General features: G+C 41.4%; 4 protein-coding genes across 7 annotated transcripts; 2 read left to right on the top strand and 2 right to left on the bottom strand.

Moving 5' to 3' along the window:
- Positions 1-249: 249 nt before the first annotated feature.
- Positions 250-4,774, bottom strand: LOC107275482 (disease resistance protein RGA4). Its single transcript, XM_066305855.1, has 2 exons — positions 3,990-4,774; positions 250-2,434 (listed from the first exon to the last, which is right to left on the bottom strand). The coding sequence occupies exons 1-2, from the start codon at positions 4,772-4,774 to the stop codon at positions 250-252; spliced, it is 2,970 nt and encodes a 989-aa protein (XP_066161952.1).
- Positions 4,775-6,653: 1,879 nt separating this feature from the next.
- LOC136354178 (disease resistance protein RGA4-like) lies at positions 6,654-9,693 on the top strand. Its single transcript, XM_066305857.1, has 3 exons — positions 6,654-7,247; positions 9,293-9,488; positions 9,650-9,693. The coding sequence occupies exons 1-3, from the start codon at positions 6,654-6,656 to the stop codon at positions 9,691-9,693; spliced, it is 834 nt and encodes a 277-aa protein (XP_066161954.1).
- Positions 9,694-10,278: 585 nt separating this feature from the next.
- Positions 10,279-18,561, top strand: LOC107279369 (disease resistance protein RGA5-like). The gene is made up of 2 exons (XM_066305739.1): positions 10,279-11,264; positions 13,666-18,561. Exons 1-2 carry the CDS (start codon positions 10,279-10,281, stop codon positions 17,438-17,440), a joined length of 4,761 nt encoding a protein of 1,586 aa, XP_066161836.1. The 3' UTR covers positions 17,441-18,561.
- Positions 18,562-18,711: 150 nt separating this feature from the next.
- On the bottom strand, positions 18,712-26,624 carry LOC107277308 (uncharacterized). 4 transcript variants are annotated; one of them, XM_066305585.1, is made up of 6 exons: positions 26,418-26,624; positions 25,684-26,140; positions 25,499-25,597; positions 19,826-19,958; positions 19,397-19,473; positions 18,712-19,016 (listed from the first exon to the last, which is right to left on the bottom strand). In XM_066305585.1, coding segments are annotated over exons 1-6 (843 nt in total). In that variant the 5' UTR covers positions 26,420-26,624; the 3' UTR covers positions 18,712-18,941. The 4 variants fall into 4 exon arrangements, with proteins under 4 accessions (XP_066161682.1, XP_066161680.1, XP_066161681.1 ...); XM_066305583.1 differs by having other exon boundaries at positions 19,826-20,057; XM_066305584.1 differs by having other exon boundaries at positions 19,826-20,057; positions 25,684-26,179.
- Positions 26,625-27,716: the final 1,092 nt, after the last annotated feature.

The following is a 27,716-nucleotide window of genomic DNA, read 5'->3' on the forward strand; positions in this document are numbered from 1 at the left end:
TTGCTCTACTGATTATAATATGCAGCTAGTGCACAGTGTAGCAAGATATGAGCAGATAATAATGTTGAAACAGAAGTGCAGTCAAATTTGTAATCAACTACAGATTCTTGTATATCTGTACACCACTCTTTTGCTGTAACTTGGAAAGAGTGGTGTCACCATGATGCAGCTTGTGGTGAAGAGCGAGATAGAAAGAGAGTAACTGATGACGACAGTGAGCAGAGCCAGCCCAGAGGATGTTCTCGCTATCTAGCAGAAATGGTGACATTCATCATTCACAGGGTTCAGCTTGCCTGGTGAAGTCCCATTAGTTTTGAAGTATGGCTCAGTATTGCTGCAAGATTCCCTAGAGGTTTGGCCCATGGAACAGAGATCTAAGGTCCTTTCTTGATCTGCCTTTGGACGTCTAAAAACCGGAACCGGCCTTAGGGAGCCGGCAGCCAAAGCCAGTGCTGCAGCATCCTCTGTAGGCTGAGCAACCTCCATATTCTGCATCTGACCAACCTCTCCTGTATTAACAAATGAGACCTTGGGCCATCTAGGATGGTTCTTCACTGTTTCCTTCCACTTCTTTTTTGTTTCTTCGCTAATTCTTTTGTCAAGAGCAACCTCCTTGAGGCATTCGGGGCCGATGTACTGGATGTTGATGCCACATAGCCCATTTAGATCCTTACAGAGCAGCCGGAATGACTCCAGATTTGGCAGAGCCCCCTGTTGGATTTCTGGCTCGGTCATGGTTTGCACCATGATGCACAAGCGTCGTAGGCTTTTGAGTGGACCCTGTCCTATGACAAACTTTTCCAGATTAGGTGTAATCAGTTTGAGGTAATGCAAACAGCGAACATTGCTTAGAGCAGCAAGAACATCCCTGTTGAGCTTATCAGAGGATGATAGACACAGCTCAGTAAGACCTTTCAGCAAGGTTACAAATGGAGGTAATATGTTTATTTTGCCTTTTAGCTTCAGAGAGCTTAAGTAGCAGGAATCTTCCAGGGAAAACTTCAGCATATTCTCTTGGTCTTGGAAGCACCCCCCAAAATTCAGAGAAAGCGAGCGGACATCGTTCATATTGGTGCCCCTCTGGATGAAAACTTGAATGGCCTTTGAAAGGTGAATAGTGTTGCTGCTAGAATTGGAAGGGGTCTCGCTCTCGCACCATATTTTAACCTTGGCCAAGTTTTTCATATGATCAATGAGTTGAGGAAATCCTTGGTCATTATTGGCAAAAAATCCCGCTAGTGTCTCCAGCTTACTTTTCTCAGACAGATACTTCTGTAGCTTGCTAATTTTCTGGCCTACATCTTGAAGTTTGAAATTTCCAAATAGATGTGTCAAGCATGGCAGCTTGATGACTTGTATGGGCAGAACTTTTATCTTTGTTCTTCGTACATCGAGTGTCTCCAAAAATTTCAGTTTTGTGATCTCCTTTGGGAGCATTGTAACAGTGCCCCCAAGGCTTAAATACCTGAGCAGCAACAGCTTGCATATCTTCCTGAGATGTTCATCTTTCAAATTTTCACATTCTTCAAGATCCAAAACTCTCAGTAGTTCATAACTGGAGAATTCTAAAACAGAGTCTTCTGCCTCTCCGAAGATTGTCAAAGACCGAACATGAGATAAATCAATGTCTGAGTTCATTCTGCCCCTTCTGGTGCTGTTATGTTGCACAGTAAGGCAACGTATTTTGTCAGGCAGGCAAGCTTGATCATATAGCAACGTAATGAAGTCATCGCACATGGACTTATGCAGGATGAACTCAAGCATCATGCCGTGAGTTTGGCATGTCTTCACCTCAGTGTTACTGCTCGTAGCAACAGGCTGAATGATGCTCCGGTTGATCAGCTCGTTGAAGTAGTCTGTAGCAACATCCAGAGAACTTCGGAGAGGGTCTGCCTCAACAAGCCCTTCAGCTGACCATCGCCTTATCAGTTTTCCTCTCCTGACCGGATGGCCACTGGGGAAAATACCAAAATAGAGCAAGCAGGCCTTGATAACATGGCCAGGAAGGCTGGTATAGTTGTGAACAAGTACATGCTTCATTCTTTCTAAAGTATCCTCTCTTTCCAGATGCATACCCAGATTGCCACACAACTTTGCATATTCTTGTGGTAGCTGTTGACCTTTACTTTTCAAGAATTGGGCTGTTGATACAAGGGCAAGTGGTAAACCATCACATTTAGTACTCAGCACTGTTTCTGAACCAGGTGGGTAGTCACCCCATGATGCTTCTCTTAAGAATAGTTTTCTTGAGTATTTTTTGTCAAGAGTGCTCATCATATATACATGACCATTACCAGAGCTGCAGGCATTTGCTATGGAATGGATGGCCGTCGTCACCAGCACTATGCTGCTTGATCCTGTATCTACAGGGAAAGCATCTTTTATAGTACTGTTCCAATATTCCCTCTGGATGTCATCAATTACAATGAAGAACCTATAGAGATGTATTTAGAAATAAGGTAAATGGATCAGTGCTTAGTAGACATGGTAATAGCAGTTTTTTTCTTATTATTATTAGTCATGTAAACTTACATAATCCATAGCTTAAACTTACCACACATGTAGGCTGCATTTGCAACTTTTGGTTTGTCCCTTTTCTTTTGTCTTACATGTGTTCATCTAGGTTATTTACTCTAGATGGTTAGGCATATTCTTTTCTATTAGTTCTCGGAACCATGAAATAGTGTTACTAATAATTGTCTAATAAGGCCAGACATTGTTGTGCTGATTGCACCAAATATTCTTACATTGTTAATTTGTCCTTTTCCCTATGCTTAATTATTTAATCTTCACTCTCGATGTGCAATATTCATGTCATCTTAGGTACCTTGGAATTAGTCCATGAACAGATTCAACTTTAATTTGTTTTTTTGCCATCGATAAGTCATTTCTGCAGATTGCAACCTTAATTTGTGTTTTAGCCACTGATAAGTCATTTCAGCAGATTGCTTCTTAATTTGATTTGTGTTTTGCCATTATGAGTCCTTTTTTTTTTCATACTGGTTTTCAAGCATTGATGTTGTAAGTTGTAACTAGTAGCACGGACAGTGGTCTGAGTAAGATATGCATCGAAAACGGATGCAAGTCACAAAGAAGTGAATAGCCTAATTTGTAGAGCTCTTTACTGCTCTTTAGGAGCTGTGACATTGTCTATTGTTCACAGGGAGATAGTGTTAAAACAATCTCCTTAAGGACCATGAAAACACTCTAATTTTTATGGTTGTCGCTTGATGAAGCTGTGTAAGGGAAACAAATAACAGTAGTTGTAACAATAGAATGAGAAATTTAATATACTGAGCTATATGTATAATATTGGATTGTATATATTATTCTCAATTCTCTACCAGGATGGGAAAGTGTCCTGAACATTATGGAGTATTTTAGAAACCAAAGAGACGTTTCCGTGTGCAGAATGCTATACACGGGATGGATAGACTTCCCGAGTGTACATTTGTGACATATGAAAAGATGGGTGGCAACGGACACACTTCGGCAGGAACATGAACTTTCCCGTGTTTGTGGGCACTCGGGAAACTTTCCATCTTGTGGTAGTGACTTTTTCATTCCTGTGTAATTTGCAGCAGCATCAGATTATCATATTGAAGAGGTGGTATTTGCCCTATGTTAAAATGCAGACAAACGCTTTGGTAGTAATGTTGAGTCATGTTATAATGACAACATGAGAAGAAAGTGAGCACGTGGATTTTTTTATTATATAGTTAATGGTACTCGTCGAGTAAAATGTAGTCAATTTTTATTTGATTTTTTGGCTATGAATAATTTATCAGATGCCTGGTTTGTAAAGAAACGTTATGCATATATCCGCCTTCAAAAAGTACTATCATAATTAGATTTTATAAAACTGTTCTAGTAAAAATATTATAACCAAAGTTTTAAAGTTTGACTAAATATTGTCCTAAACCTTCACATATTCATTACAGGAGAGAATACCCTCCCAGAAATATGAATAATGAATTCTCATTTCTTACCTCTTGGAGTGGAGGCATTTTTTCAGACTTGTGATGAGCTTGCTGACATCGTCCTCCTGTGCTTGCGATTGGAAGCCAAGCTGGCATAGTATCTCCTTGAGGACGTCCCTCGCACTCTTCCCTGCTGCGGAAACCCAGGCCTGTGGTTCGAATTGTGTGCAAATGGTGGTGTTCTCATAGATTTGCTTGGCGAGGAGGGTCTTCCCTAACCCGCCAAACCCGACAAGGGAGATGACCTTGAGCTGATTGGGCTGGCTTTGTGTTTCCATGATCAGCTCAAGAATCTCATCCCTTGGCCCGTCCATTCCCACAGGGACGGTGTCAGCTGTGGGGATATGTGTCGTCTCAAATGACGACATGGTCCCGGAGGTGCTTGCTTGGCAATCACCATTGCCGTTGCCAGCGGTTGTGTAGTTTGCTCTCAGCTTAGACAGATCCTCCGATTTCTTCCGGAGCTTCTGGATCACGGTGGCAAACTTGGTGCGGACGGCCATTGTGGCGAGCCTATGGCCACTTGTCATACGGTGCATGAAGCGGTCGATGCAGTCCTCCATGTCGTAGGCCAGCTCGCGCGCGCCATGGATCCAAGCCCCCTGCAGAGGGCCACCGTGGTTCATCTGCCCGCGTTCGTGCTCATCGATCACCGCGCCGATCATCCGGAGCTCGTTCCGGATGTACCGTATGTCGTGTTCCAGGTTCCGCCGCAGCTCATGGTTCTCTTGCAAGAAGGTGTAGAGCTTCGGCCCTAGCATGTTCAGAAGAGTGCTCAGCACAGCAGTCTCCATCCCCGAAACTTCACACTTCTGCCTAGCTTGCACTTGATTGATGGATATTGCTAATTCTTCTCATGCTTGATTCTTCTCTCGCCGCTTCTGATTAATTTCTCTCCTTGCGGAAATTGGTGGATATGAGAAAGAGAGCACAGAAAAATATAGCTGGCATGGAGCCATGGAGTAGAAGATATCAGGGTTAGTTCGGGTGATAGATGAACTGTGGAGAGCAGCTATGGTTATTTTTAAGAAAAATAATAAGAGAAAGAACCATAGATCCCTCTCTTGGGCTAGCAAGGGGATATATATTATTAGCGTTGACTTCGTATTTCGTACTTCAATTTTTCAGCTGGAATAATTACTCGTTGTTAGCTAGGCTTGTTATCAGTGGGTCGGTAGTAGTTTCAGACCAACTGTACCTTTTTAAGTGAGTAATACTAAATAAATCATTTATTATAATCCTTTTTTGCAATCTGCCCCATTGAAAATTACTTGTGGTTATGCAGCTAGCTAGTTATCGGTGGGCCGCTAGTAGTTTCAAAGCAATTTGCAATTACTTTTTAGTGTGGAACTGTGGATATCTCGATGAATTGAATCACTTTTTTATCCCTTTTTGCAATCTGCTCCCATCAAAATCTTGATCCACCGTACCCCTAATGCTATAAATATTCTGTAGTGAGAGCAAACGTGCTTGCTTATCAATATTATTATTCCTATTAACTCTTTTTATGGGCTGTTTACGTTAACTTAGCAATATAACGGCTTCCCATTTTGTAAATATATATACATGGTTTATTGAAAAGACGCAATAAGCTGAAACTACATCCATCAAAAAGTAAGCTGAAAAATTAAATTACAAATGGAATACTAGAAAGTCTTCCATGATTTACTCCTTAAATTTAGAGGCATACCCTAATGGCTTATATTTGGTAAACTAGAAAATATAATGATATTACATACGCATTCAGATAGGTAGATAAATTAATTTTCCGCATAACTGCACAAAGATAGGTTATAGTTTATTATTAGATTATTAGAATTGTGTGTGCCAACTCTTCTTTCTATTTATAAAAGACTAAGACTATATCATAGAATTGGGTATGCAATCGTTATATAGTTTTATTAGTTCATTATACATTCAAGCAATCTGCACAGTTATATAATCTTGACTCACCAGATAATAGGCATTATAGATTTCCATAAAAAATTGGTATAGACAACATGGATGCTTTTTTGCACATATTTAATATAATGCACTGAGGACTAATTATGCATTTATTATTTTTGCTGTTATCCTTGTGAAATTGGAGTCCCTATATGCAAAATTTGTAAGGGTTAATCACTAAACAAGGAGGTATTGTTGCATGCAATTTCTCAAGGCGTTACAACTTACAATACAGTACACCAATTGAAAAAAATTATAATAATACAGTACAGATCGAGATTGGTGTAATCAGCATGCGTGTGTTTATACAATATAGCTAAATCATCCTTTCACGCATCCATCAGTTAGCTTCGTCTGTCTGACCTACAACAAAACTGTGAGCTTCTATATCTTTACTATTTCAGCTGAAGAAGATAGAACCTTCTGATTCTATTCACAAGCAAAAGTAAATTAAGGATCGATGAAATTGCATATGGTGGTTTGCTGTTAGCTTGGTGAGTAGTGTTCATCCATTTTTTTCCCCAATTCCACATAGCTACCTCTCTTTATGAATTTCACTTCCTTAAATGCCTTTCATTTGTAATTCTGTAGATATTGGAGAAATATTGGCGATAGAACGGCGAGAGGAGCTAAGCGATCACTCATCCAAGTAACCAATTAATCATCTCAACCAACTGCCGTGTGTGTCAAGAAGGGGATCGATCGAGCATGGAGCTAGCAACCGCGGCGATGGGCAGCCTGCTCTCTAGGCTGGCCGAGCTGCTCAGTTTGGAGGAGAACCAGCTGCAGGAGGGCGTAAGGAACCGGGTCAGGCAGTTCTCTAGGGGTCTCAAGACCATGGATACCACCCTACGCTTGGTGGCCAACATTCCACGGGATCATCAGCTTGACGAGCAGGTCAGGCTCTGGGCTCACGATGTGCGCATGCTGTCCTACGACCTGGAGGACGTCGTCGACACCGTCCTCATCTCCTTGCGTGTCGGCTCTGACCCCGAGCAAGCCGACCTTGAGATGCTGATGCGCCTCGTGGCGAAGATGAATGATCAGCTGTTCAATGGGAGCGTGGAGTACGGTCAGATGTTCTCCGACGCCGTCGCGAAGCAGCGACTTCGATATGTGGCTACCAAGCATGGCGCAGGCAATTACACTGCTGTTGGTCATCCTACCCATGATCCATACACAAAGGCAATGTCAACAAAGCTTGTTGGCATTGACGGACCAAGGGATGAGGTCATAGAGATGCTGTCCATGGGGGATCAGAGCAAGTTGAAGATCGTCTCCGTTTTCGGATTTGGAGGCTTGGGCAAGACCACTCTTGTGAAAGTAATCTATGACAAGCTTGAACCGGGTTTTCAATGTGGTGCTTTTGTTACAGTCAGTCGGATTAATCCTAACATGAACAGAGTCTTCAGGGATATTCTTTATTATCTTGACAAGAAAAAGTTTACCAACTCATACACACTGATGTTGGATGAAAAGCAGCTTATCAACGAACTACAGGAATTCCTCCAGAACAAGAGGTACACATGCTAGTCATCAAACTGCCGTGGTTAGCAACTCTAGGCATTAACCCATGCATTTTGCATGGGCTATTTATGTCATCATTATCTGCATAATTATATAAATAGTAAATTACAAATCTGGTGCAAACAGTTTGTTGTGAACGTGGTGCAGCACACATCAGATCAGAGATAGTCATGTTCAAGGAAAAAAAAAAGCGTCTCTGGTAACTCTTTATTAGAGATGGCCCTCTAAAATGGAGACAGTCGTGCGCTAAACACTACTCCATTAACAGACGGGTTTAGATTCATTTAACATATATGTGTCTACTCTATCTATTCATTAATATCTATATGAATGCGGGCAATGTTAGAAAGTGTTACATTATGAAAGGAAAGAAGTAATATTTCCATATGTCAGACGGGTTGCTTCAAACCACAGCTCATCCACGAGAAGCTTCTATGCCGTAGTGGTTTATGATACTTAACCAAAACATACTAAATTACTTGACCTTGTTTCCGAACATAATTACTATGAATTTCAGCCTTCTGACCACCTAGCAATGTTGTTAATAATGCCACTTTCCAAATCTTGACATTGGCGTTCTTCCTGGCCTTTTAGATAGTTCAGGTAGTTTCACTAACTATGGCTATTCTGTTGCCATTCGTGTATGTAGGTATTTTATCGTCATTGATGGCTTGTGGGATATCAATTCGTGGAACAAAATCAGATCGGCTCTACCAGACGATAATTGTGGAAGTAAAGTGGTCACAACTTCTGGTATTTCTAATGTTGCGAGAGATGTAGGTGATGTTTACAATCTGCAACCACTTTCTCATGGTAACTCTAAAAAATTACTAAGTACAAGACTATATGTTGATGAAAGCAAATGTTTAGAGAGCACATCAGCTGAGGCAAGTGAAAGATTTTTGGAAAAATGTGGTGGTGTCCCGTTAGGTGTCATCGCAATAGCTGGTTTGTTGGCCAGTAATCCTGAAGATAACTGGTCTGAGATGTACAATTCTTTTTGTTTGGGGAAAGGAATTAATGATGATGTTGAAAATATTAGAAGGATATTGTCCTTTTGCTACTACCATTTGCCTTCTCATCTAAAAACTTGCTTATTATATATAAGCATATTTCGAGAAGATTATGAGATCAACAAATGTCTTGTGATATGGAAGTGGATAGCTGAAGGCTTCATCCATGGAGATCAACAGATAGGATTATTTGAGCTTGCTGAGGGGTACTTCGTTGAGCTGATAAATAGAAGCATGATCCAACCGGTGGAGGCTCAAGGCACTGGGCATGTAATTGGTTGTCGTGTTCATGATATGGTGTTGGATCTTGTTCGTTCATTATCGAGTGAAGAAAACTTTGTCACCGTATTATCAGAAGATGGTGACGAGCAACAGAAATTTCCATTGACCAATGCCAACAGATTAAGTTTGCAATCTAGAGTTGTTGAAAAACGCCACCCCCAACTGGCTAATGTGGGCATGGAACAAGTGAGGTCATTTGTTGCCATTTTATCCGATATCCATGTGGTATCTCCAAGCTTTCAAGTTTTACGTGTACTAGCTCTAGAAGATTGCAAATTCATAGAAGGTTACACAAGCAATGGCCTGGAGCATCTTGGGAAGCTACTGCACCTGAGATACCTTGGGCTAACACGGACACGCGGTTTTCATCGGCTCCCAGAAGAAATAGGTCAGGATCTAAAGTTTCTCCAAACATTGGACTTGTATGAAACTGACTTAGAAGAGATGCCATTCACTGTGGGCTTATTGACACAACTGTTGTGCCTACGTGTTGATGTGGGTACAAGGGTGCCTGCTGGTTTAATTGGTAACCTAACATCATTGCAGGAACTGTGGATATACCCTGCTATGAAGGACTTTAGCATGGGATTTGCCACCGCTATGCAGTTTGTGAAGGATTTGGGTAAGCTTAGTGAACTGAGGGTGCTCAAGACAAGGATCCATGGGTGGGATCAGAGCATGGAAATAGCTCTGGTGGAGTCCCTTCACAATTTTCACAAGATCCAGCTTTTGGAACTTCATGGTAAATCCTACTTGGGAAAGGGTGTAACATGGGAAACAGGATTTGTCTCCTCCCAGCACCTCCGATACCTGTCCCTAGCATGCATGCAACTAACTAGACTGCCAGCATGGATGAACTCGTCGCTTCTACCGAACCTCAGCTATTTAGTTGTGAATGTGCAGTTCTGGCAAGAACAGGACATGGAAACTCTTGGAAGGATGCCTGAACTCTGTAGTCTCGAACTACAGTCATGCAACATAAGAGTGGTAAACATTAAGCATACTTGTGGAGATATAGGCTACTTTCAAAAATTGAGGTCTCTCATATCGTATGCTATATTGATCCGGTTCGATCTCTACAAGCTTAGTAGCAGCAGTGTACGCATAGATGAGCCTACTACCATGCCAACCCTTGAATATCTTCAGTTTATGGTTCATGTGCACTTCCTCAAGGATGCCAACCTTGGTTTCGACAAGCTTGTCTCCGAGAACCTCCCTTCCCTTCAGAGAGTCAAGGCAATAATCAACTGTTCAGATGCCCGTCTCACAGAGGTTGAGGAAGCGGAGGAAGCATTGACTGACGCAGCGAACGTCCATCCTAATCATCCCACCCTTAAATTGATGAGATACAATGAACATAGGATGGTGTCATCTGACCAAGCTCAACAGGTATCCCTCTCTAGGCATACAGCAATAACAATAATCCCATTACCATCCCTTAATTCATCAAGTCTCATGTCTGATCCACAATTAAACTATCATACCTAGTTTCCCCAAAAGATGAAAAGAAAAATAGATGGATAAACGATGTTATGCTTTTCACAAACACCATCACCAAATTTTCATGCCTCCATTTGCTTGTGGGTGTTCATCCATTTCCCTTTCACATGGTTTCCCTTTTGCATTTACAGGTATATGCAATAACGCCAATTAACTCCACATCTTTGGATGTTACACAATTTGGAGGCAAAAACAGAGTAATACAGGCAATCAGTTCATCCCTAGGCACTATGGGATGCCTCATTACCAAGCTGGACATGCTGTTGGATCAAGGATGCAAGCTACCAAAGGGGGTTAAGAACAGGATACTGCTCCTTAAAGGTGATCTTGAAGAAGTAGGCACATACCTTGAGGACCTGTCAAAGGTGGACGACCCTCACCTAATGGCCAAGTGTTGGATGAAGGAGGTGCGTGAGCTGTCCTATGATATCGAGGATTACACTTACAACATTGAGGACAAAATTAAGCTTGCAGGGCATGTCCATCTAAATACCAAGACCAGATTTGTCTGCAGGATCAACCATCTGAAGATTAGTGGTGTTCCTAGAAGACTCAAGTGGCACCAACAGATCGGAAGCATGATATCGGAATTCAGGATTTATGTCCAAGAGGCAATAGAACGGTACGAACGGTACGATCTCCACAGTTGCACCTATAGACAAAGATATGCGTCCGTTAGCTATGTTCTATCAACACCCTATGAACAAACTGCTGACCTAGTCATTGATGGGCGGACGAGCAAGTTTATCAAATGGCTGGCCAATGATGGGGATCCAAAGCTCAAGATGGTATCTATTGTCGGATGTGGTGGTATTGGTAAAACTACACTTGCCAAGCTTTTCTACAACAAATTTGGTGGACGATTCGACTGTAGAGCTTTCATCCAGGTTCCCCAAAAGCCTAATATGAAAAGGCTCTTCTGCGACATAATCTCCCAGGTCCAGCAAAATAACCCCCACGAAGATTGTAAGGAGCTTGAACTTATTGATAATATCAGGAGACATCTACAAGATAAAAGGTGCTGCTATTTTCTGAAATAAATATTATTTCTTATGTCCAAAATTAAATAAAAGCTTGCTCAGAAGTTAATATTAGAACTTACACACAAGGTACAGCAGATCTTCTGGTCACTCAGTAAGCTAGTCTGCTCTCATTATATTTCACAAACTTGATGTAGGTGTTATAGGCATTTTTGACTGAAACACCATAGAAGTGAATATTGGATCATACAATTTAGGCACACAAAAATACTACCTGCTATTACATTTATTGATAGTCAACAACATTCTAGTTGCACATTCTTTTACTCACAAGTTAGAACATGTTTATTATCCTTCTTCCAGTAAAACTTGTTCCTTAAAATCTATTATATCATTAAAACAAGCTTGAAAGAAGGCACTACGTTCATTGTAGAGACTAGAAATTCCCACATTAATCATAAAAAAAGAAAAACATTTTACCATTAGATCATGGTGGGTCCAGATTATAACAGCATAGATTGATTGATATATTTGTATATAAAATACAGTTATAATAGAAGTTAAGTGTTGTATATGAAATCTAAGACTATAGAATAGAATCTAAAATTTATATGTGAAATCCATACCTTATAGAAATAGGACCTAAGAGTTGTATATGAAATCTAAATATACTTCTATATATAATGATTTTTTTATAAAAATAAAATTTCAGATCTATATATTAAATCTTACACTACATGAATTATCTAGCTTCACGCAAAACTACGCGGGAAGGAATACAATTTAGAAATAAACTGAAATTTGGAATAAAATGTTGAGAGAAAGTCTATCTAGGACACGGTATGAGTTTAATTAAAATTCAAAATAAAAAAGTTCAGAAATTGGAAAAGGAAATAAGACAGTTCACGTAGGATTACAATTTAGAAATAAACTGAAATATATAATAAAAATCACACATTAATCAGAGAAAAAGAAGAAAGAGGGTAGAACTAGGAATATAATTTAGAAATAAACTAAAATTCGAAATAAAAAATAAAAATATTGAAAGAAGAGTCCATCAAGAACATAGTAAGAGATTAATTAAAATAATAAATAGACTAATTGCAGAAATTGGAAAAGAAAAAAAAAAGAGTTCACATATGATTACAATTTAGGAATAAAATAAAATATAATAAGAATAAAAAAATAAGAAATATTGTAATAAGAGTCTATTCACAACAGAGTTCATGTTGAATTATAATTTAGAAATAAACTAAAATTCATAATAAAAAAGAGAAATATTGAAATAAGAGTCCTCCTAGGACGCAATACAAGATCCATTAAAATTCGAAATACGAAATAAAATAAATTCTGAAATAGAAATAGAAAAATAAGGGTTCAAGTAGGAATACAATTTAGAAATAACTAAAATTTGGAATAAAAATAATAAAAGGAATATGGAAAGTAGAGAACACAAGACGAGATTAATTAAAATTTAGAATAAATATGAAATAAATTATGAAATTGGAAGAACAAAAATAGAATAAAATATGAAATAAATTCAGAATTTAGAAAATAAAAATAATAGTTCAAATCAGAATATAATTTAGAAATAAGCAAAATTTAGAATAAAAAGAAGGAATATTAAAAGAACAGTTAGTGCAAAACACGATACAAGTTTAATTAAAATTTAGAATAAAAAATAAAATAATTTGGGAATTAGAAAAAGAAAAACAACCAAAATTCGAACTAAAAATAAGAAATATTAGGAATGTTGTAAGAACAATCCATCTAGAATACAAGAATTACATATAATAATTGGAAAGGTAGCGGGCGAACAGTAAAGGAGTAGTGTGCTGGTGATTGATAAAACTCCTGAAACTATGAAACAGAACTATTGACGATTGCTTCAACTATTAGAATCTCAACAATGATTAAGAGGGTGGACAAGAACTAGGCTATGCAGGAGTAGGGTCGTGACGGTTCACATGCTTCTACAAAGTAAAAAAGAGAACACCGGCAAGGATCATATTTGATTTTTAAAACCCAATGACAATAAATAGGAGGGTGATGGGTGGCATTTGACGAAACTTCTATAAACTAAATATAAGGTCTGATTTTTAAAGATCCCATGAGGAATGAATAGAAACATTGCATGTCGCAAATAAAGGGCGACAAAGTAGCAAGCAAGGACAAATGGTGTGACTTTTAACAATTATAAAATTGAGAACTAATGGCGAAAAGGTTTGATTTTTTAAAAATCCTAGGACAATGAGATGATTATAGACTATTTAAAAAGTTTAAGAAAATTATGTGTAAAAGAGTTTACTCCGATTTTATATGGTGCTAGCCACACAATTATGCGGGCCACCCAGCTAGTTTATTTTAGTTTAGCTCCCTTCTGATCAATTTTAATAGTAGCCTAGCAAAATGTATTTAATATGCATATATTATTGGCAGGTATTTAATTATCATTGACAATTTATCGGCTGCTTCTGTGTGGGATATTCTAAATCAAGCTTTTCCAGAGTGTACTCAGCGGAGCAGAATTATAACAACTACAAGAATTATAAGTGTTGCATTAAATTGTTGCCTTCATCGTTCGGAGTATATTTTTGAGATGAAACCTCTTGGAGATGATTGCTCAAGAAAACTATTTTTTAAAGGACTTTTTGGCTCTGAAAGGGATTGTCCTCATAGATTCAAAGAAGCTTCAAATAAAATTGTTCAAATATGTGGTGGTTTGCCACTAGCAATAATCATCATAGCTAGCCTTTTGGCAAGTCAGCCTGTTGTTTCAATGCGGCTATGGATACACATTTGCAATTCTTTAAGACCAGATTTGTGGACAGATTCTACTTCAGATGGAATGAAACAAGTACTAAACCTCTGCTACAACAATCTTCCTCATTATTTGAAGAATTGCATGCTCTATCTTAATAAATATCCTGAGGGCTACAAAATCAGCAAGGATGCTTTGGTGAAGGCATGGGTGGCTGAAGGTTTTATCAATGTAACAAAGGACCTTGGCATGGAGAAAGTTGCAGCAAGATATTTCGACGAACTTATTGGTAGAAGATTCATCCAACCTATTGAAATCAACTACAATGATGAGGTGTCATCCTGTACAGTTCATGACTTGGTACGCGATCTAATTGCACAAAAGTCTGCAGATGAGAATTTCATAGTGATAATAGATGGTTATCGAAAGAATGTGGGGCTCATTGATAAGGTTCGACGACTTTCTGTTCAGTTTTTCTATTCGAAATATACAAAGGTGCCATCAAATATCAAAAGATCACAAGTTCGTTCACTTACCTTTTTTGGACTGTTAAGGTGTATGCCTTCTATTACAGACTTTAAGCTTATTCGTGTTTTAAACCTTCAATTAGTTGGTCATCTCGGTGAGAACACATTAGACCTCACTGGGATTTCTGTACTGTTTCAACTGAAATATTTGAAGATTGTGTGCGATATCTGCATTGAACTACCAAACCAAATGCGAGGGCTACAACTCTTGGAAACAATGGACATGAAAACGAAACTCACTGCTGTTCCATGGGATGTTTTCCATCTGCCAGGCTTGCTGCATCTCTATCTTCTCTTAGAGCCAAATCTGCTGGACTGGATTGGACAGATGAAATCTACCATTACACTGGATGCGAGCAGTAACTCATCACAGGGCAATCTGAACAACCTGCAGGATATTTGTCTCAGCTGTTGTGCATTGCCTTCTGAACATCTACAAAGAAACATGGAAACACTGGGATCTTTACTTGGGGCAGTCAGCAATCTGAAAACACTCTCTATAGTTTCTAGCAGTAATCAAAATGTTGATATGGTTTCCGGAACCTCAGATGCAACTGTTGCTTGGGATTTCTTGACACCTCCTCGTTTTCTGCAGAGATTTGAGTGGCTTCTACATGATTGCATCTTCTCCAAAATTCCCGAATGGATTGGAGAACTTGACAACCTCTGCATTTTAAATATTGCAGTAAGGGAACTTGTCAAGAATGGCATTAATATTCTCAGGGGATTGCCTGCCCTCACTTCTCTGTCATTGAATGTGCATACAACGTCCATTGAAAAGGTCATCTTTGACAAGGGGGGATTCTCAGTTCTAAAGTACTTGGAGTTCAGATGCAGTGCACCTTGGCTGAAATTTGAGTCGGATGCATTGCCTAATCTCAGGAAGCTCAAGTTAGTCTTTAATTCCCTCTTTGAAAATATACATGGCACTGCACCCATCAGCATCGAACACTTGTCATGCCTCGAGGAGATCTCTGCAAAAATTAGGGGTGGGGGCAATGTAGAGTTTCCATTAACATCTGCTATTAGCAATCATCCAGGCAACCCTAGAATCAATTTTCAGTTGGTGGATGGGGTTTTTTACGGCGATGAAGACGAAGAACATGCAACTCCAACTATGGGATTGGAAGGTCGATGTTGGGAGACGGTGAGTGGCGATAGTGACGGTGTGGGGAGGTGTCCGCAGCCCAACCATGTGCTTGAGAATGTACTGCTGGAAAGCATTCTCCAGTTCCTCACAACGGCACGTGATAGGAACATGGCATCGCTAGTCTGTCGCTACTGGTACCATGCTGAGGCGGAGACACGGCAAGAGCTCTTCATCAGAAACTGTTATGCTGTTTCTCCGAATCGTGTCATTGAGCGTTTTCGTGGCCTGCGCTCCATCACTCTGAAGGGCAGGCCATGCTTCGCAGACTCCACTTTAGTGCCCAAAGGCTGGGGTGCATACGCATCGCCCTGGGTGGCTGCTTTGGGTCCCGCATACCCGCACCTTAAGTGCATCTTCCTCAAGCGGATGACGGTATCAGACAATGACCTCAGGCTCATCGCGCAGTCATTCCCTCAGTTAAGGGAGCTCTCACTGATGAGCTGCGACAAGTTCAGTGCCACCGGCCTCGCCATAATTGCGGAGCAGTGCAGGCATCTCCATGTGCTTGATCTGATTAATGATAAAGTCGAGGACACAGTGGACAAGCAGGTGGACTGGATCTCTATGTTTCCCAAGCCCAGCACGTCGCTGGAGTCTCTTCTGTTCAGCTGTGTTGACACGCCCTGCAACTTTGAGTCACTGGAGGCCCTTGTCGCGCGCTCACCAGGTCTGTGCCAGCTGGGTGTGAATCGCCATGTGACGGTAGAGCAGCTGTGCTGCCTCATGGCAATCGCTCCCAATCTAACGCACCTTGGCACGGGTGTGTTCCGGTCCAAGACTGGCTACCCTGCAGGTGAGGCCCCTCCATCGGTGTCTGAACTTGCGACATACTTCGCAGCATGCAGGTCACTCCACTCTCTCTCAGGTCTCCAGGACGCCAATCCAGATTACCTCCCTGCGATCTACCCGGTTTGTGCCAATCTCACATCCCTCAACATCAGCTCTGCCACCTTAACAGGGCAACAGCTTGCTCCCATCATTCGCTCCTGTGGCAATCTCCGGACATTCTGTGTGCGCGACTCCATAGGTGATGATGGCCTTTCTGCCATCGCTGAGACGTGCTTAGATCTCCAGGATTTACGAGTGTATCGTTTGCTTCGTGGGAGTGAGCATCATCTCTCAGTATCAGATGTTGGGCTTGAAACTATCTCGAAAGGCTGCCAAAAGCTTAAAACCCTAACATACTATTGTGGAAGCATGACAAATGCAGCAATGGTCATTATGTCCAGCAACTGCCCTAATCTTGAGGTCTTTCGCCTCAGCATTTTGAAAACTTATCTCCCTGATCGGATCACCGGGGAGCCAATGGATGAAGGTTTTGGAGCAATTGTGATGAATTGCAAGAAGCTTTCCAGGCTTTCGACCTCTGGTCTGGTCACGGACAAGGCCTTCGCGTACATTGGGCAATATGGGAAATCGATCAAAACTCTGTCTGTTGCCTTCTCTGGCAATACTGACATGTCACTCAGATATGTGTTTGAAGGATGCACTCGGTTGCAGAAGCTTGAGGTCAGGGAATGTCCTTTTGGTGACGAGGGATTGCTCTCTGGTTTAAGCCACTTTTGGAATATGAGATTCTTGTGGATGAGCTCTTGCAGAGTAACCATGACAGGCTGTAGATACGTAGCTCAGCAAATGCCAAATTTGGTGGCTGAAGTGATTAGTGGCCATTCTGGTAATGAAGATGTGACTGCCGATAATGTTGACCATCTGTATTTATATCGATCTCTTGCAGGACCAAGGGACGACGCCCCTTCATTTGTCAAAATCTTGTAGTGTGTACAACCTTTCGAAGAAGAACCTTACTTAGTCCATCACCATGTTAAGTCATTCCATTATTAATCAAATTCCTCTTTGTGCAATCAGGCTGTAGATTGTGCTTGGTTGTGTTTTTTCTTTCTGTAGCATATATGATAACAGCAGGTTCTTCCGGTATCTTGCGAGGTTGTAAATATTTACTCTAATAATGATGTAATCTCAAGCTGGTTATAAGTACAGGTCAATAAGGGTTGTTTATGGTGCCAAAACAAATCTTTCTTTCAGAGCTAGAGACAATATATTCATTTGAACATTTTCAGAATTCCATAGCAATGATTCGTGAGTGATTCAGTCAAATAGAGGAAATTCCTTTTTGCATGATCAGTGATCCTTGGCTGCTGGGAATGGGATGTCCTAAAGAAGCAATCACTGAACCACAGTTGTATAAGCTAGGGAATTCCAGTTTTATACACACGCTCCCTTATAAAATGATACTAATTGCAACCTCCATTCATTTTCAGACGAATAATTTCGTTATAAGGTATCTAATGCCAACGAAAATTTTTGGGCAGGGTTCAAAGTCAGCATCTATTTAGATGCGTCACAGAACTTGTCTGGTCTGGCATACAGACATTTGTTATTGTTGATAAATAGCTTGAATTTTTCTGTGCAATATTATTGCACGGCTCTATTTGAAGTAGAATTGTAGCTTCTACATAGTTTATTCTTTCTTTCTCTAAAAATAGAATACACAATACAATTTATTTTTTAATGTATAACACTATACGAGCGGGTCCAAGCTAACTGAATCATCATGCAACCGCTTCTGAAGTCTGAACAGGAGATGTCAGTTGCTCACCAAATCGAAGTACTTTGGGTTGGGGAAAATTCAAAGGTTTCACTACCGAATAAAGCCGAGCAAACAACTGGCCATGAAATCGAAGCACGCAACAGATCAAGAAAAATCGATCAAATGGTTGACTCGTAGATTGGAGATCAGGAGGGAGCGGTGCGGGAGGTCTCTGACCTTGCAAATGCCGACGGAGATGGCGCGGCGGCGGCTAAGGCTGCGGCTGCGCTAGGGCGGTGGGGAGGCCGCGCCGCGCGGGATCACGACGCCGATGCGCCGCCGCGGCCGCGGTGGCGAAATCGCGTGGAGGTGTACTACTGGGCTAGGTTAGAGTCAAACCTGAATGGGCCGAGCAGGCCCGCCTAGTGGCTGAAGTAATGTTGCTAGTATTCTTGGGAAGAGATTTGATAATTTAACACTTTTTAAAATGGGCTCGGTATTTTAGGGAGATCAGAACTTGTGAAATTATCTCCACAAATCGCAACCAAAACATTTGGGAAAAGTAAGTATGTAACCAATCCAAAGTTTACATAACTCCAATCAAACAAGATAAAAATACAAAAGAAAACTGGTATGCGCAAGCAACTGGCGCTAGGTTCACGACCCACAACTCGTTGGATTCCATAGCTTCCCACTCTGATATGGAGGTGGCAACAAGGTAATATGGTCTCATAATAAATTAACATATTTGAAACGTTTGTGCTCATTTCTCCATGGCATGAATTGGTGTTTTTTCCCAACATTCTGCAAAAGAAAATACACGATCAAGAAAACCTGCCAAGAAGAGTAAATGTACAAAGAAATAAAATAGTGCTACTATGCACACATCATGGTATGAACTCAATGCTAGTACTAATACTGTAAAAGCAAAAAAGTATAACAAACATGTGGTCAACATACAACATGCATAGGTCTAGACAAATTGTGTAGCAAACAATAGAAAATATTTATGTTAAGTCCAAAACAATTAAACTGTTCTCATTGGGAGAAGTGTGTACAAGTAAACTCGAAATATGTTAGTCATTACTAGAAGATAGAAGTATGATCATTAGCAACAAGATACTGCACACTTAATTTTTTGAACACAACACTTACTAACAATCACAATAATAGTACGAGGTTACCTCCAACCAGTAGAAAAGCCCGCGCAATAGCGCCAAGCGATTGGGATAGCTAGTTTCTTCAACTTGTTCCGCGAGATCTAGAGTCAAAGAAAGCATGCAAATAAGAAAAGTGAGAAAAAACAATAATATTTTTCAAATGCTCCCAAATTTCATTAATTTAAACATTACATTCAAGAAGGATGCCAACTTGGACAATGACATTACCTACAATGCACATGTTTTATCATTACATTCTCAAACTACAGTTCTATATAAAGTAGTAGAGACATAACTATATGAGAGTTTGTTCTTGTCAAATCTAATAATATAAGTTTCACATTTAAACATTGATATTATTTCATCTACTAATGATTTAACATGTCGCGGTTTGACTAAACTCATTCTAGGACATCATCCTTTTGTGAACGGAGGTAGTACATTTGCGCATACCTGGGTAGCAATCAAAATATGATTTCCCCATCGAATGAGAAGAGTAGTAAGTCTTTGAACCACTGCGTGTCCGGCGTTCCTTTTTTAATGGCTCACGAGTACTAGCCATGCCATAAAGCCTATCATACTCTCCCTGGCAAAATGGTTTGCTGAGAGCTTCAACCAATCCTATCTTGAAATTAGATTCTTTCCTATCATTTATATGTGTAGGCCATATAATACCATGTGACTGCTACAATAACAAGATAAATGTGTCACAACAAAAGAAACTACATTATAACATCTAGTAACTATGATATAGTGATATTAAAAGGACCACATTTTTCAAGATTATGAAAAATAAACAAAATCTAAGACAAGATGAACTAGAAATGGGAGAAACATATATCAGAAAAATAAATGGGAGACACACAAAATATTCATATAATTAAACACACACAGGAAAAAAACTACAAATGGAAGAAACATTTATCAAAAAAAGAAATGGGAGAAACACAAAATATTCATATAATCAAACAAACACAAGGAAAAAAAAACTATGTCATTTGATATAGATTCGACGCAACAAGGAACATAGTGCAAAAAGAGATGGATTGCATGCAAAATTAATAAGAATGCTACATAAATATACATGATAATACTTTATGGTTCATTCAAGCACTAGTGCATCAACCCCGTTCTCACTATATAGTCACAATTACTTCCCCTATCCCAAAATATAGCAATCTAGTACTAGATTGGACATAACCTAGTATTAAGAATCTAGATAATAGTCTAGTATTCTGATAATAATGTTGTCCAATAAGTGTAACTACAATTCAAATTCTGCCGCATGTCATTAAGGAGGTCCTACGAGCGGTCAAAGGGGCTAGTTGGCATTGGGATGGTTGTAGAAAGGAGAACGATGGCAATATTGCTTACAAGGAAGTGCATGGGAATGTAAGAAAAAATTGCATGAGCCATAATTTATTATGCATGCTGAAAGTAGATGACGATAGCGAATGTGTTTCTATTTATTTAGAACTATTTGTCGATGGGTTAGACCGCAAAATGAAGACAAGGATTTATACTTGCTTAGGCCCCTCGTAAGGTAATAGCCCTAATCCAATTTATATGGGATTATATTTAGAATACCAGAAAGATTAATCTGGAATTAGATCAACTACGCTAATCCGCCAAGAATGACTTGGCTAGATCTAGTCGACGAATATGGCTCCGATTTCCTCTAGATGTATCTTGATTTGGCTAGCTAGTGGCTACGGTTTGTCTTGGTCTATTCCTCCTTGATCTAGGGGTCCTTCTATTTATAGTGCTCTGCCCCCTTCTTCGAGTAGACCTCGGGGTACCACAATTGAACCCGGGATAAGGAGACCTTGTCCCCTCCGAGTTAGACTCTGACACCTTCTACTCAGGGAGATAATTTCCTTTCATACCACCATATTTATTTTTTTACAAAATTACCTTCCCGTACACGCATAGGTATATGGTATCCATATATTACCATAAATCTTCATATAGGAGGTATGTCTAATCCATTACCCTGACAGTAGGCCTCAAATTCAATGCAAATGAGTTCGTCGTGTCCTTGACCAAAACCTCTTCATGGCATTCGATGTCGTACTCATCTTATAGTTCTTGTATCGACAACAAGGTACAGAGTCTACGACCCAGTTCCACGTTAGATCATGTCCGAGAACCATAACATGAATTTGCATTGAAGTCAAAATGCCATGAAATAACTATAAACGAATCTGAGGAAATCGCGATGGCAATCTCTCACTTCCTTGAAATTTGAAACGGCGAATGTGACCTATAAAATCCATCTTTGAGATCCATTTGGGTTCTGCTTATCCAAACATTCATGTGCTTGGCCAACTCATTTGAGAACCGGGAATGCTCTCTCCCAAGCACTCAAGTTCTTAGCCAATCCAGAGGTACTGACCATGTTGCTACCCATGGGGAAATCATTGTCCTTCATCTTTTGTGCAGTGTGGTTTTTTTTCATTTCCCCTTCCGAGTTTCTGCTGCTTCTTCTTAACTTTTACGACATCTAGCTCCTACACTTGAACCCTATCTCCATTTGCTTCCTTAGTATCTTTGTCCATCTATGCGAGGCGTACCTTGGGGTTATGCCCTTCCTAGATATACTTAGACACTTTTATGAGCTTAGATGGATGGAGTCCTCTAGGATCTCCGGATGTTGCGGACTTCGTCTAAGAGATGGGATGAGATGGGTGTACATCCCTTTCAACTGCCCGTCCTCGAGAAAGGACCGGAGGTCTAGCTGGCTCCATCTTCTCACCGATAAAACCCCTTCAAACCTCGTCATTCCTGACTCGAAATGAAATATGCCCATTCTCACGCTTGGATCTCTAATCCAGTTCTGACTCCCAACTTGAAATCCTTTGTCAACAAAATCTGTGACCTTCGAGAACGTGGTCTGATTGGTTATGAAGTCATCCAAGACTTCATCCGTCATCCGATCACGCCTCTTCAAGCCCTCACTCACCTCATGTACAAATATGCTGGGAAACCAACGAGACACGGATCTCGCCACGGGGTACTGCTCCTTTGAAGTCTTTCCCGAGTTGATATTTTCCTTTGACGTTTTGATGCAATTCTCCGAAAACGACGATGGATAGGCGCGTCAAGCAAGTGGTGGTCCATTCCGTCTCCACTATCGACGATGCACCTACCCTGGTGTGTGACCGCCTGGCGCAGGAACGGGACAACATCGTGAACGTAAGTGCTATGTGTGGTTGTCTATCACTAGGCGTCTGTTGCCCTCAAAGAGCAGACGAGGTCGAATCAAGGAGCCGCCAACATCGCTGAGGGTAGCTGCTTGAAGAGGAAATGCTAGCCCCTCGTAGCAAAGACCAGCGGATCCGGGACGTTCGCACAGACCAGCGGCTCTAGGGTGAGTTTTCAGTCTTGGCTCATCCGATTATAGCGTTTGCTCTACTTCTTCTTGTTCTCGGCTCTTACTCAGGCGACCTCGGACTCTGTCCTGCCTCCGACAAAGAAGGTGGCCTTGCCCAAGGGGAAAAGATGAGACAATCGTGACTTTGTGAGCCTGAAAATAGTGGTGTAGCTTCTGAGATGTCATGACCACAGCATAGAGCAGCTTTTGGATTTGCGTTATTAGAATTTTTTGTCGTGGAGGCCTCGCTAGCATAGTATGCTGGATGTTGCACTTTGTCCCTCTCGACGATGATTAGTGTGTTAACGGAATAAGGTGTTGTGGCGATATATAGAAAAAGCTATTCGTTAGCTTGTGGGGCAACGAGTACATGTGAGTTGGTCAGGTACCGCTTGAGCGCAATGAACGCATTCTCGGCTTCTGCTGCCCACTTAAATCTATCTTGCTTCTTGAGCAAACCAAAGAAAGGTTGTCCTTGTTCTCCCATCCTAGCCACGAATCGGCTAAGCGCTGCCATACACCCTGTGAGCTTATGCACATCCTTAAGCCATACATCCTTAGGCGACGAGTGGTTTGAGGGGGTCCCTTCTGATGTAGCTGACCATCCTGTCCTAAGATTCCGAGGTGCTATCATGCACTAATGGAGTGCGAGGCCGATCTCGCCATCTGTGAATTGGATAGCAGGTAACATGAACCATGGATTTGGTGGTATCCAAGAATATTTTACAAGCTATAAGGGGTGAATCTTTCGATCTGTGGATCAGGCACCATGCCTTAATAGGGGAAGTATGATCCAGCATCCGATCAATGAGTGCGTAGATGTCTTGTGGATCGGGCACTAGGATGTGAAGTCCTTCCGTCGAGTTGCTCTTGTCAGCGTCTGATCCTTGGAGGTTGATTGAGAGTTCGCCACTCTGGGAGGTCCTTAGGAAGTTTATCTCGTCAGTGTCTCTCTCTTAGATTGATCGTGAGAGGCAATTGACGAAGTGTTGCTTTCCGCTTGCCTGGTCAGGGCAATCTCGGATCCCGAAGTTGTTTGGGAAGGCGAGATCGGCATGACTGCGTAGATGGGAAAGACAATGGATCGGACTTGCATCCATGTGAACGCCTATTGGGTTGGATCTCCCAAGCTTGGCCAGCTGTGGATGCTCTTGCCGGAAGATCATGAGGTTGAAGTCATCTCGTAAGAACCTTTTGCACCAAAGCCCCCTACCTAGTGCACCACTGTCGACGGGTTAGACCGTGACTACGATATTTGGAAGTATCGGGGTACAATGGTTGCTAAGGCTATACGAAACTGTATCAAGCAAAACAAAGACAAGGATTTAAACTAGTTCGGGCCGCTCGTAAGTTAATAGCCCTAATCCAGTTTATATGGGATTATATGTGGAATACCAGAAAGATTACACTGGGATTAGATTGACTACCTTAATCCACCGACTAGGATCCGCCAAGAATGACTTGGCTAGATCTAGTCGACGAATATGGCTCCGACTTGCTCTGGATGTATCTCGTTCGGGCTAGTGACTACGGTTTGTACTGGTGTGTCCCTCCTTGATCCAGGGGTCCTTGTATTTATAGTGCAAACTACCCCCTTCTTCAAGCAGAACTCAGGGAACCATAATTGAACCTAAGATAAGGAGACCTTGCCCCTCTAAGTTGGACTCTGACACTTTCTATTCGGGGAGATAATTTCCTTTATTACAAAGTCACCTTCCCTTATATGGTATCTGTATATTACCATAAACCTTCGTTTATGAAGGTATACCTTATACATTACCCTGACACTATCAAAGTCAAGTATTATTTTCAATCACCTTGTAGAAGACATATACGGGGGTTTCTAGATAGCGCATTTGTGCTAACGATGCAAGTCGCACAAGGTCGTGCTCACAGTGATGGTTTTGATTTTTCTTTCATGAGGCATCTTGTGCTAGCACCAAGGAGCCAGCCTTTGACTCAAGGATCGCCATGTATTCAAAACTTTCGATTTGCCTCAAACTTCCATCTCAAAAATCACAAAACTTTCATTTGAAACATATGAAAACATTTATCTAAAAATCATAAAACTTTCATTCGTATATGAATCTTTCATCGGAAAAATTGCAAAAACTTTCAATTCAAATAAAAACTTCCATTCAAAAACCACAAAGTTTTCAAATGAAAAATCCAAAAACTTTCATGTCATACTCAAAATCCCTCATTTTCTTCCTAAAGGTCAACGTCTTCTCGATCACGGCCGCAGCTACGACCACATCGTTGGTGCCAGCTACTGCTCCTATGCGGCATGTGGCAGTGGGGGTGGCTTGCGGGCATATCACTACCCCTGGTGGCTAGGTTTGAGAAGCTAGGACATGGGGATGCAACATAGCCAGAGGAGTTCAGCTAGGGATGGAGAGGGAGATAGGAGATGGAGGGCAGCTAGGAATGGAGACGGTGATGGGGACAAGGGTTATGGTCGGACACATGCACAGATCGATGGGTGAAGGCAAGAGGCTCTGCCAATCCTGTTGATCTAGAACAAACAAAAGATGATGGGACGAGTGAACCAAGGAACGAGAAGAGAAATCAGACTCCTCTACCTCCCAGGATGATGGGCTTGATGGGCTCTAAGCGTGCGCCTATAGAGTATTTGCACCATACAGGAATCCTAGACATTTACACCCTTGAGACAAGTTGAAAGGACTTAACTACAAAGCAGATTTGATATAACCACGATACTAGGCACCGATAACAGGCCCATGAGAACTGACCTTTTCAACATCCTCTATGGGACCACCTTTCCCTTTAAGACGAAGGGCAACCTCATTCTTCTCATTCATCTTCTCCTGGTCATCCACCACCATTTCCACCTAGGCGCAACATTTGTGTGAGAGGCATAGCAACACTAAACAAACAAAGAAACAAAAGATGGCAAGTACTGAAACAATATAGTAACCTTTTGCCGAGAGGAATCGTTCTCATAGACTCTTCGTAGACTCGTCGGAGACTCATCGTCCGAAGAGATCACCAAAGCCTTCAACACCTCCTCCTTCTCCTTCATCGAAACCTCTATACAACTATCATCGTCATCCATCTCTTCTCCCCCATACCTAATCACCTTGCCGTCATACTCCAGTACAAAGTCCTCATTCTCGTGGACACGCACGTTCTCTAAGAATAAGCGGTACTCCTCTTCGATGTCGGCGTTGACATCGTACACTGCGGGTACTGTAGATGAGCCCTTCTCCTTGCCTTTCTTGATCTTGGTTTTACTCTTGTGTCCTAACCCACCCTGGTAGGACACAGTGGAGTCCATCGGGTTGCCGCTTGCAGTAGAGGCGGAGGTGGCAGAAGCATGGTGGTTCGGCTTCGGCATCACTGGGGAAGGGATCTTGGGTAGAGGGAATTTGTGCCTGTAACACCCCAGGAATCACAACAATCCTGAGATGCCACTAAACATCCAAACAACCATGCCAAAAAAAGAAAAAAGAAATTTCAGTAGCATCTCCTTTAAAACAAAGAAAACTCGCAGAAGTATCAACTTAGAGATATATATGATCGAACAACATACTACCATACAAGAACAACCCTAGTCCGAGGGAAAACTCGGTTAATATCCAACTTTATCACCTATAACACCTAATCTAAACTACTCCCTAGAACACAACCAAGACAGGAGAAAAACCTTACATATGTCCCCTTGTTGAAGCCCCTCTCTTTCCCCCTTCTCCTCGCTTCTTCCCTTCTCCCTAATCCTCGATTTCTCCTCTTTTTTAGATGCAGAGACAACAAGATGGGATGGGGGTAGGAGAGAGATTGACCAGGGGGAGATGGTGGGGGCAAAAGGCGGCCAAGTGGATGGAGCACGCCCTCCCTAGGGTTTTGGGGAGAAAGGTGAGTTGGTTGGGCCTTGGGCTAACCCCTTAACCGACCCACCTAGCCCTCCCACGCTAATTTTAAGTTTTCCTCTTATTATTTCAAGAAGAAACACATAGAAACATCCAAAATAAGTTTCTAGGGCGGTCTATACTTTTTTGTGGTATCACAGTGTCAAGCTCTTGATTAATGGGTTGTTTCTAATCACGCCTGGGCTTCAACATCATCCATCATCATTCTGCTTTGGAATTAGTGCTAGGTAAAACTAGATGTCACATCAAATTAACGGGCTATACATGACAAGAAATAATTCAGATCTGGTTGTTTTTCACCAATCCATTTTTAAATTACACATCATTTCCTTATAGGATCACTTTGAAAAGAATGTGATTGAGTTTTCCATCTTTGATCGCACAGAAAGTCAAGCTGGTTAATTATGTGGAAATGTGGAATTGATTTATTTCTATGTAAATGCTTTTGCACTTTCCATTTTTATGTATATAAGAACCAGCTGATGGTTTTTTTTCCACAAGCTTCGTCGCAACACCGTTACACCACTGGTCATCGTCAAGGTTCATCGCCGAACTGTTACGCCAATGGTCGTCAGCGAGGTTCATGGCCTCCGCGTTATAGATAGTATATATGAGAAGATGTTATTGCAGCAGGCAATAAATAATAGTTGCCATGTATTTGCAGGATAATGTTTTCCATCATGAGTGCACATGCATAGAGAACATCAGGATGCCTGCAGTTCCGTATATTGAGGATGCAGATGCAGGGGTGCTGCAGGACCATGTTGAGGATCACGATGATGCTCTTCCACCTGATCTCTCAGGGCAAATCGTGGACGAGCAAGAGTAATCCGGTTGAAGAGGCATTGCAAAAACAATAGATGTGTTTATTTTGCAACCAGAAGGGACAGTACAGCACCAGCTATAGATGCCCAAATGGGCCGCCCGAATGGCACGGGCCAAGCACGGTTGGGCTAGTGCCAAGGGAAGTTGCGTCGGCATGGCATGATTGGTACTTCGTGCCGTGCCATGCCGTGCCAGCCCACGGGCTGCACGTCAGGCCCAGGCACGGCCCACTAGCACTCGGGCCGTGCCATGCCGG

This window comes from Oryza sativa, chromosome 11 (genome assembly GCF_034140825.1).
Source record: "Oryza sativa Japonica Group chromosome 11, ASM3414082v1".
Taxonomy (NCBI): Eukaryota; Viridiplantae; Streptophyta; class Magnoliopsida; order Poales; family Poaceae; genus Oryza; species Oryza sativa.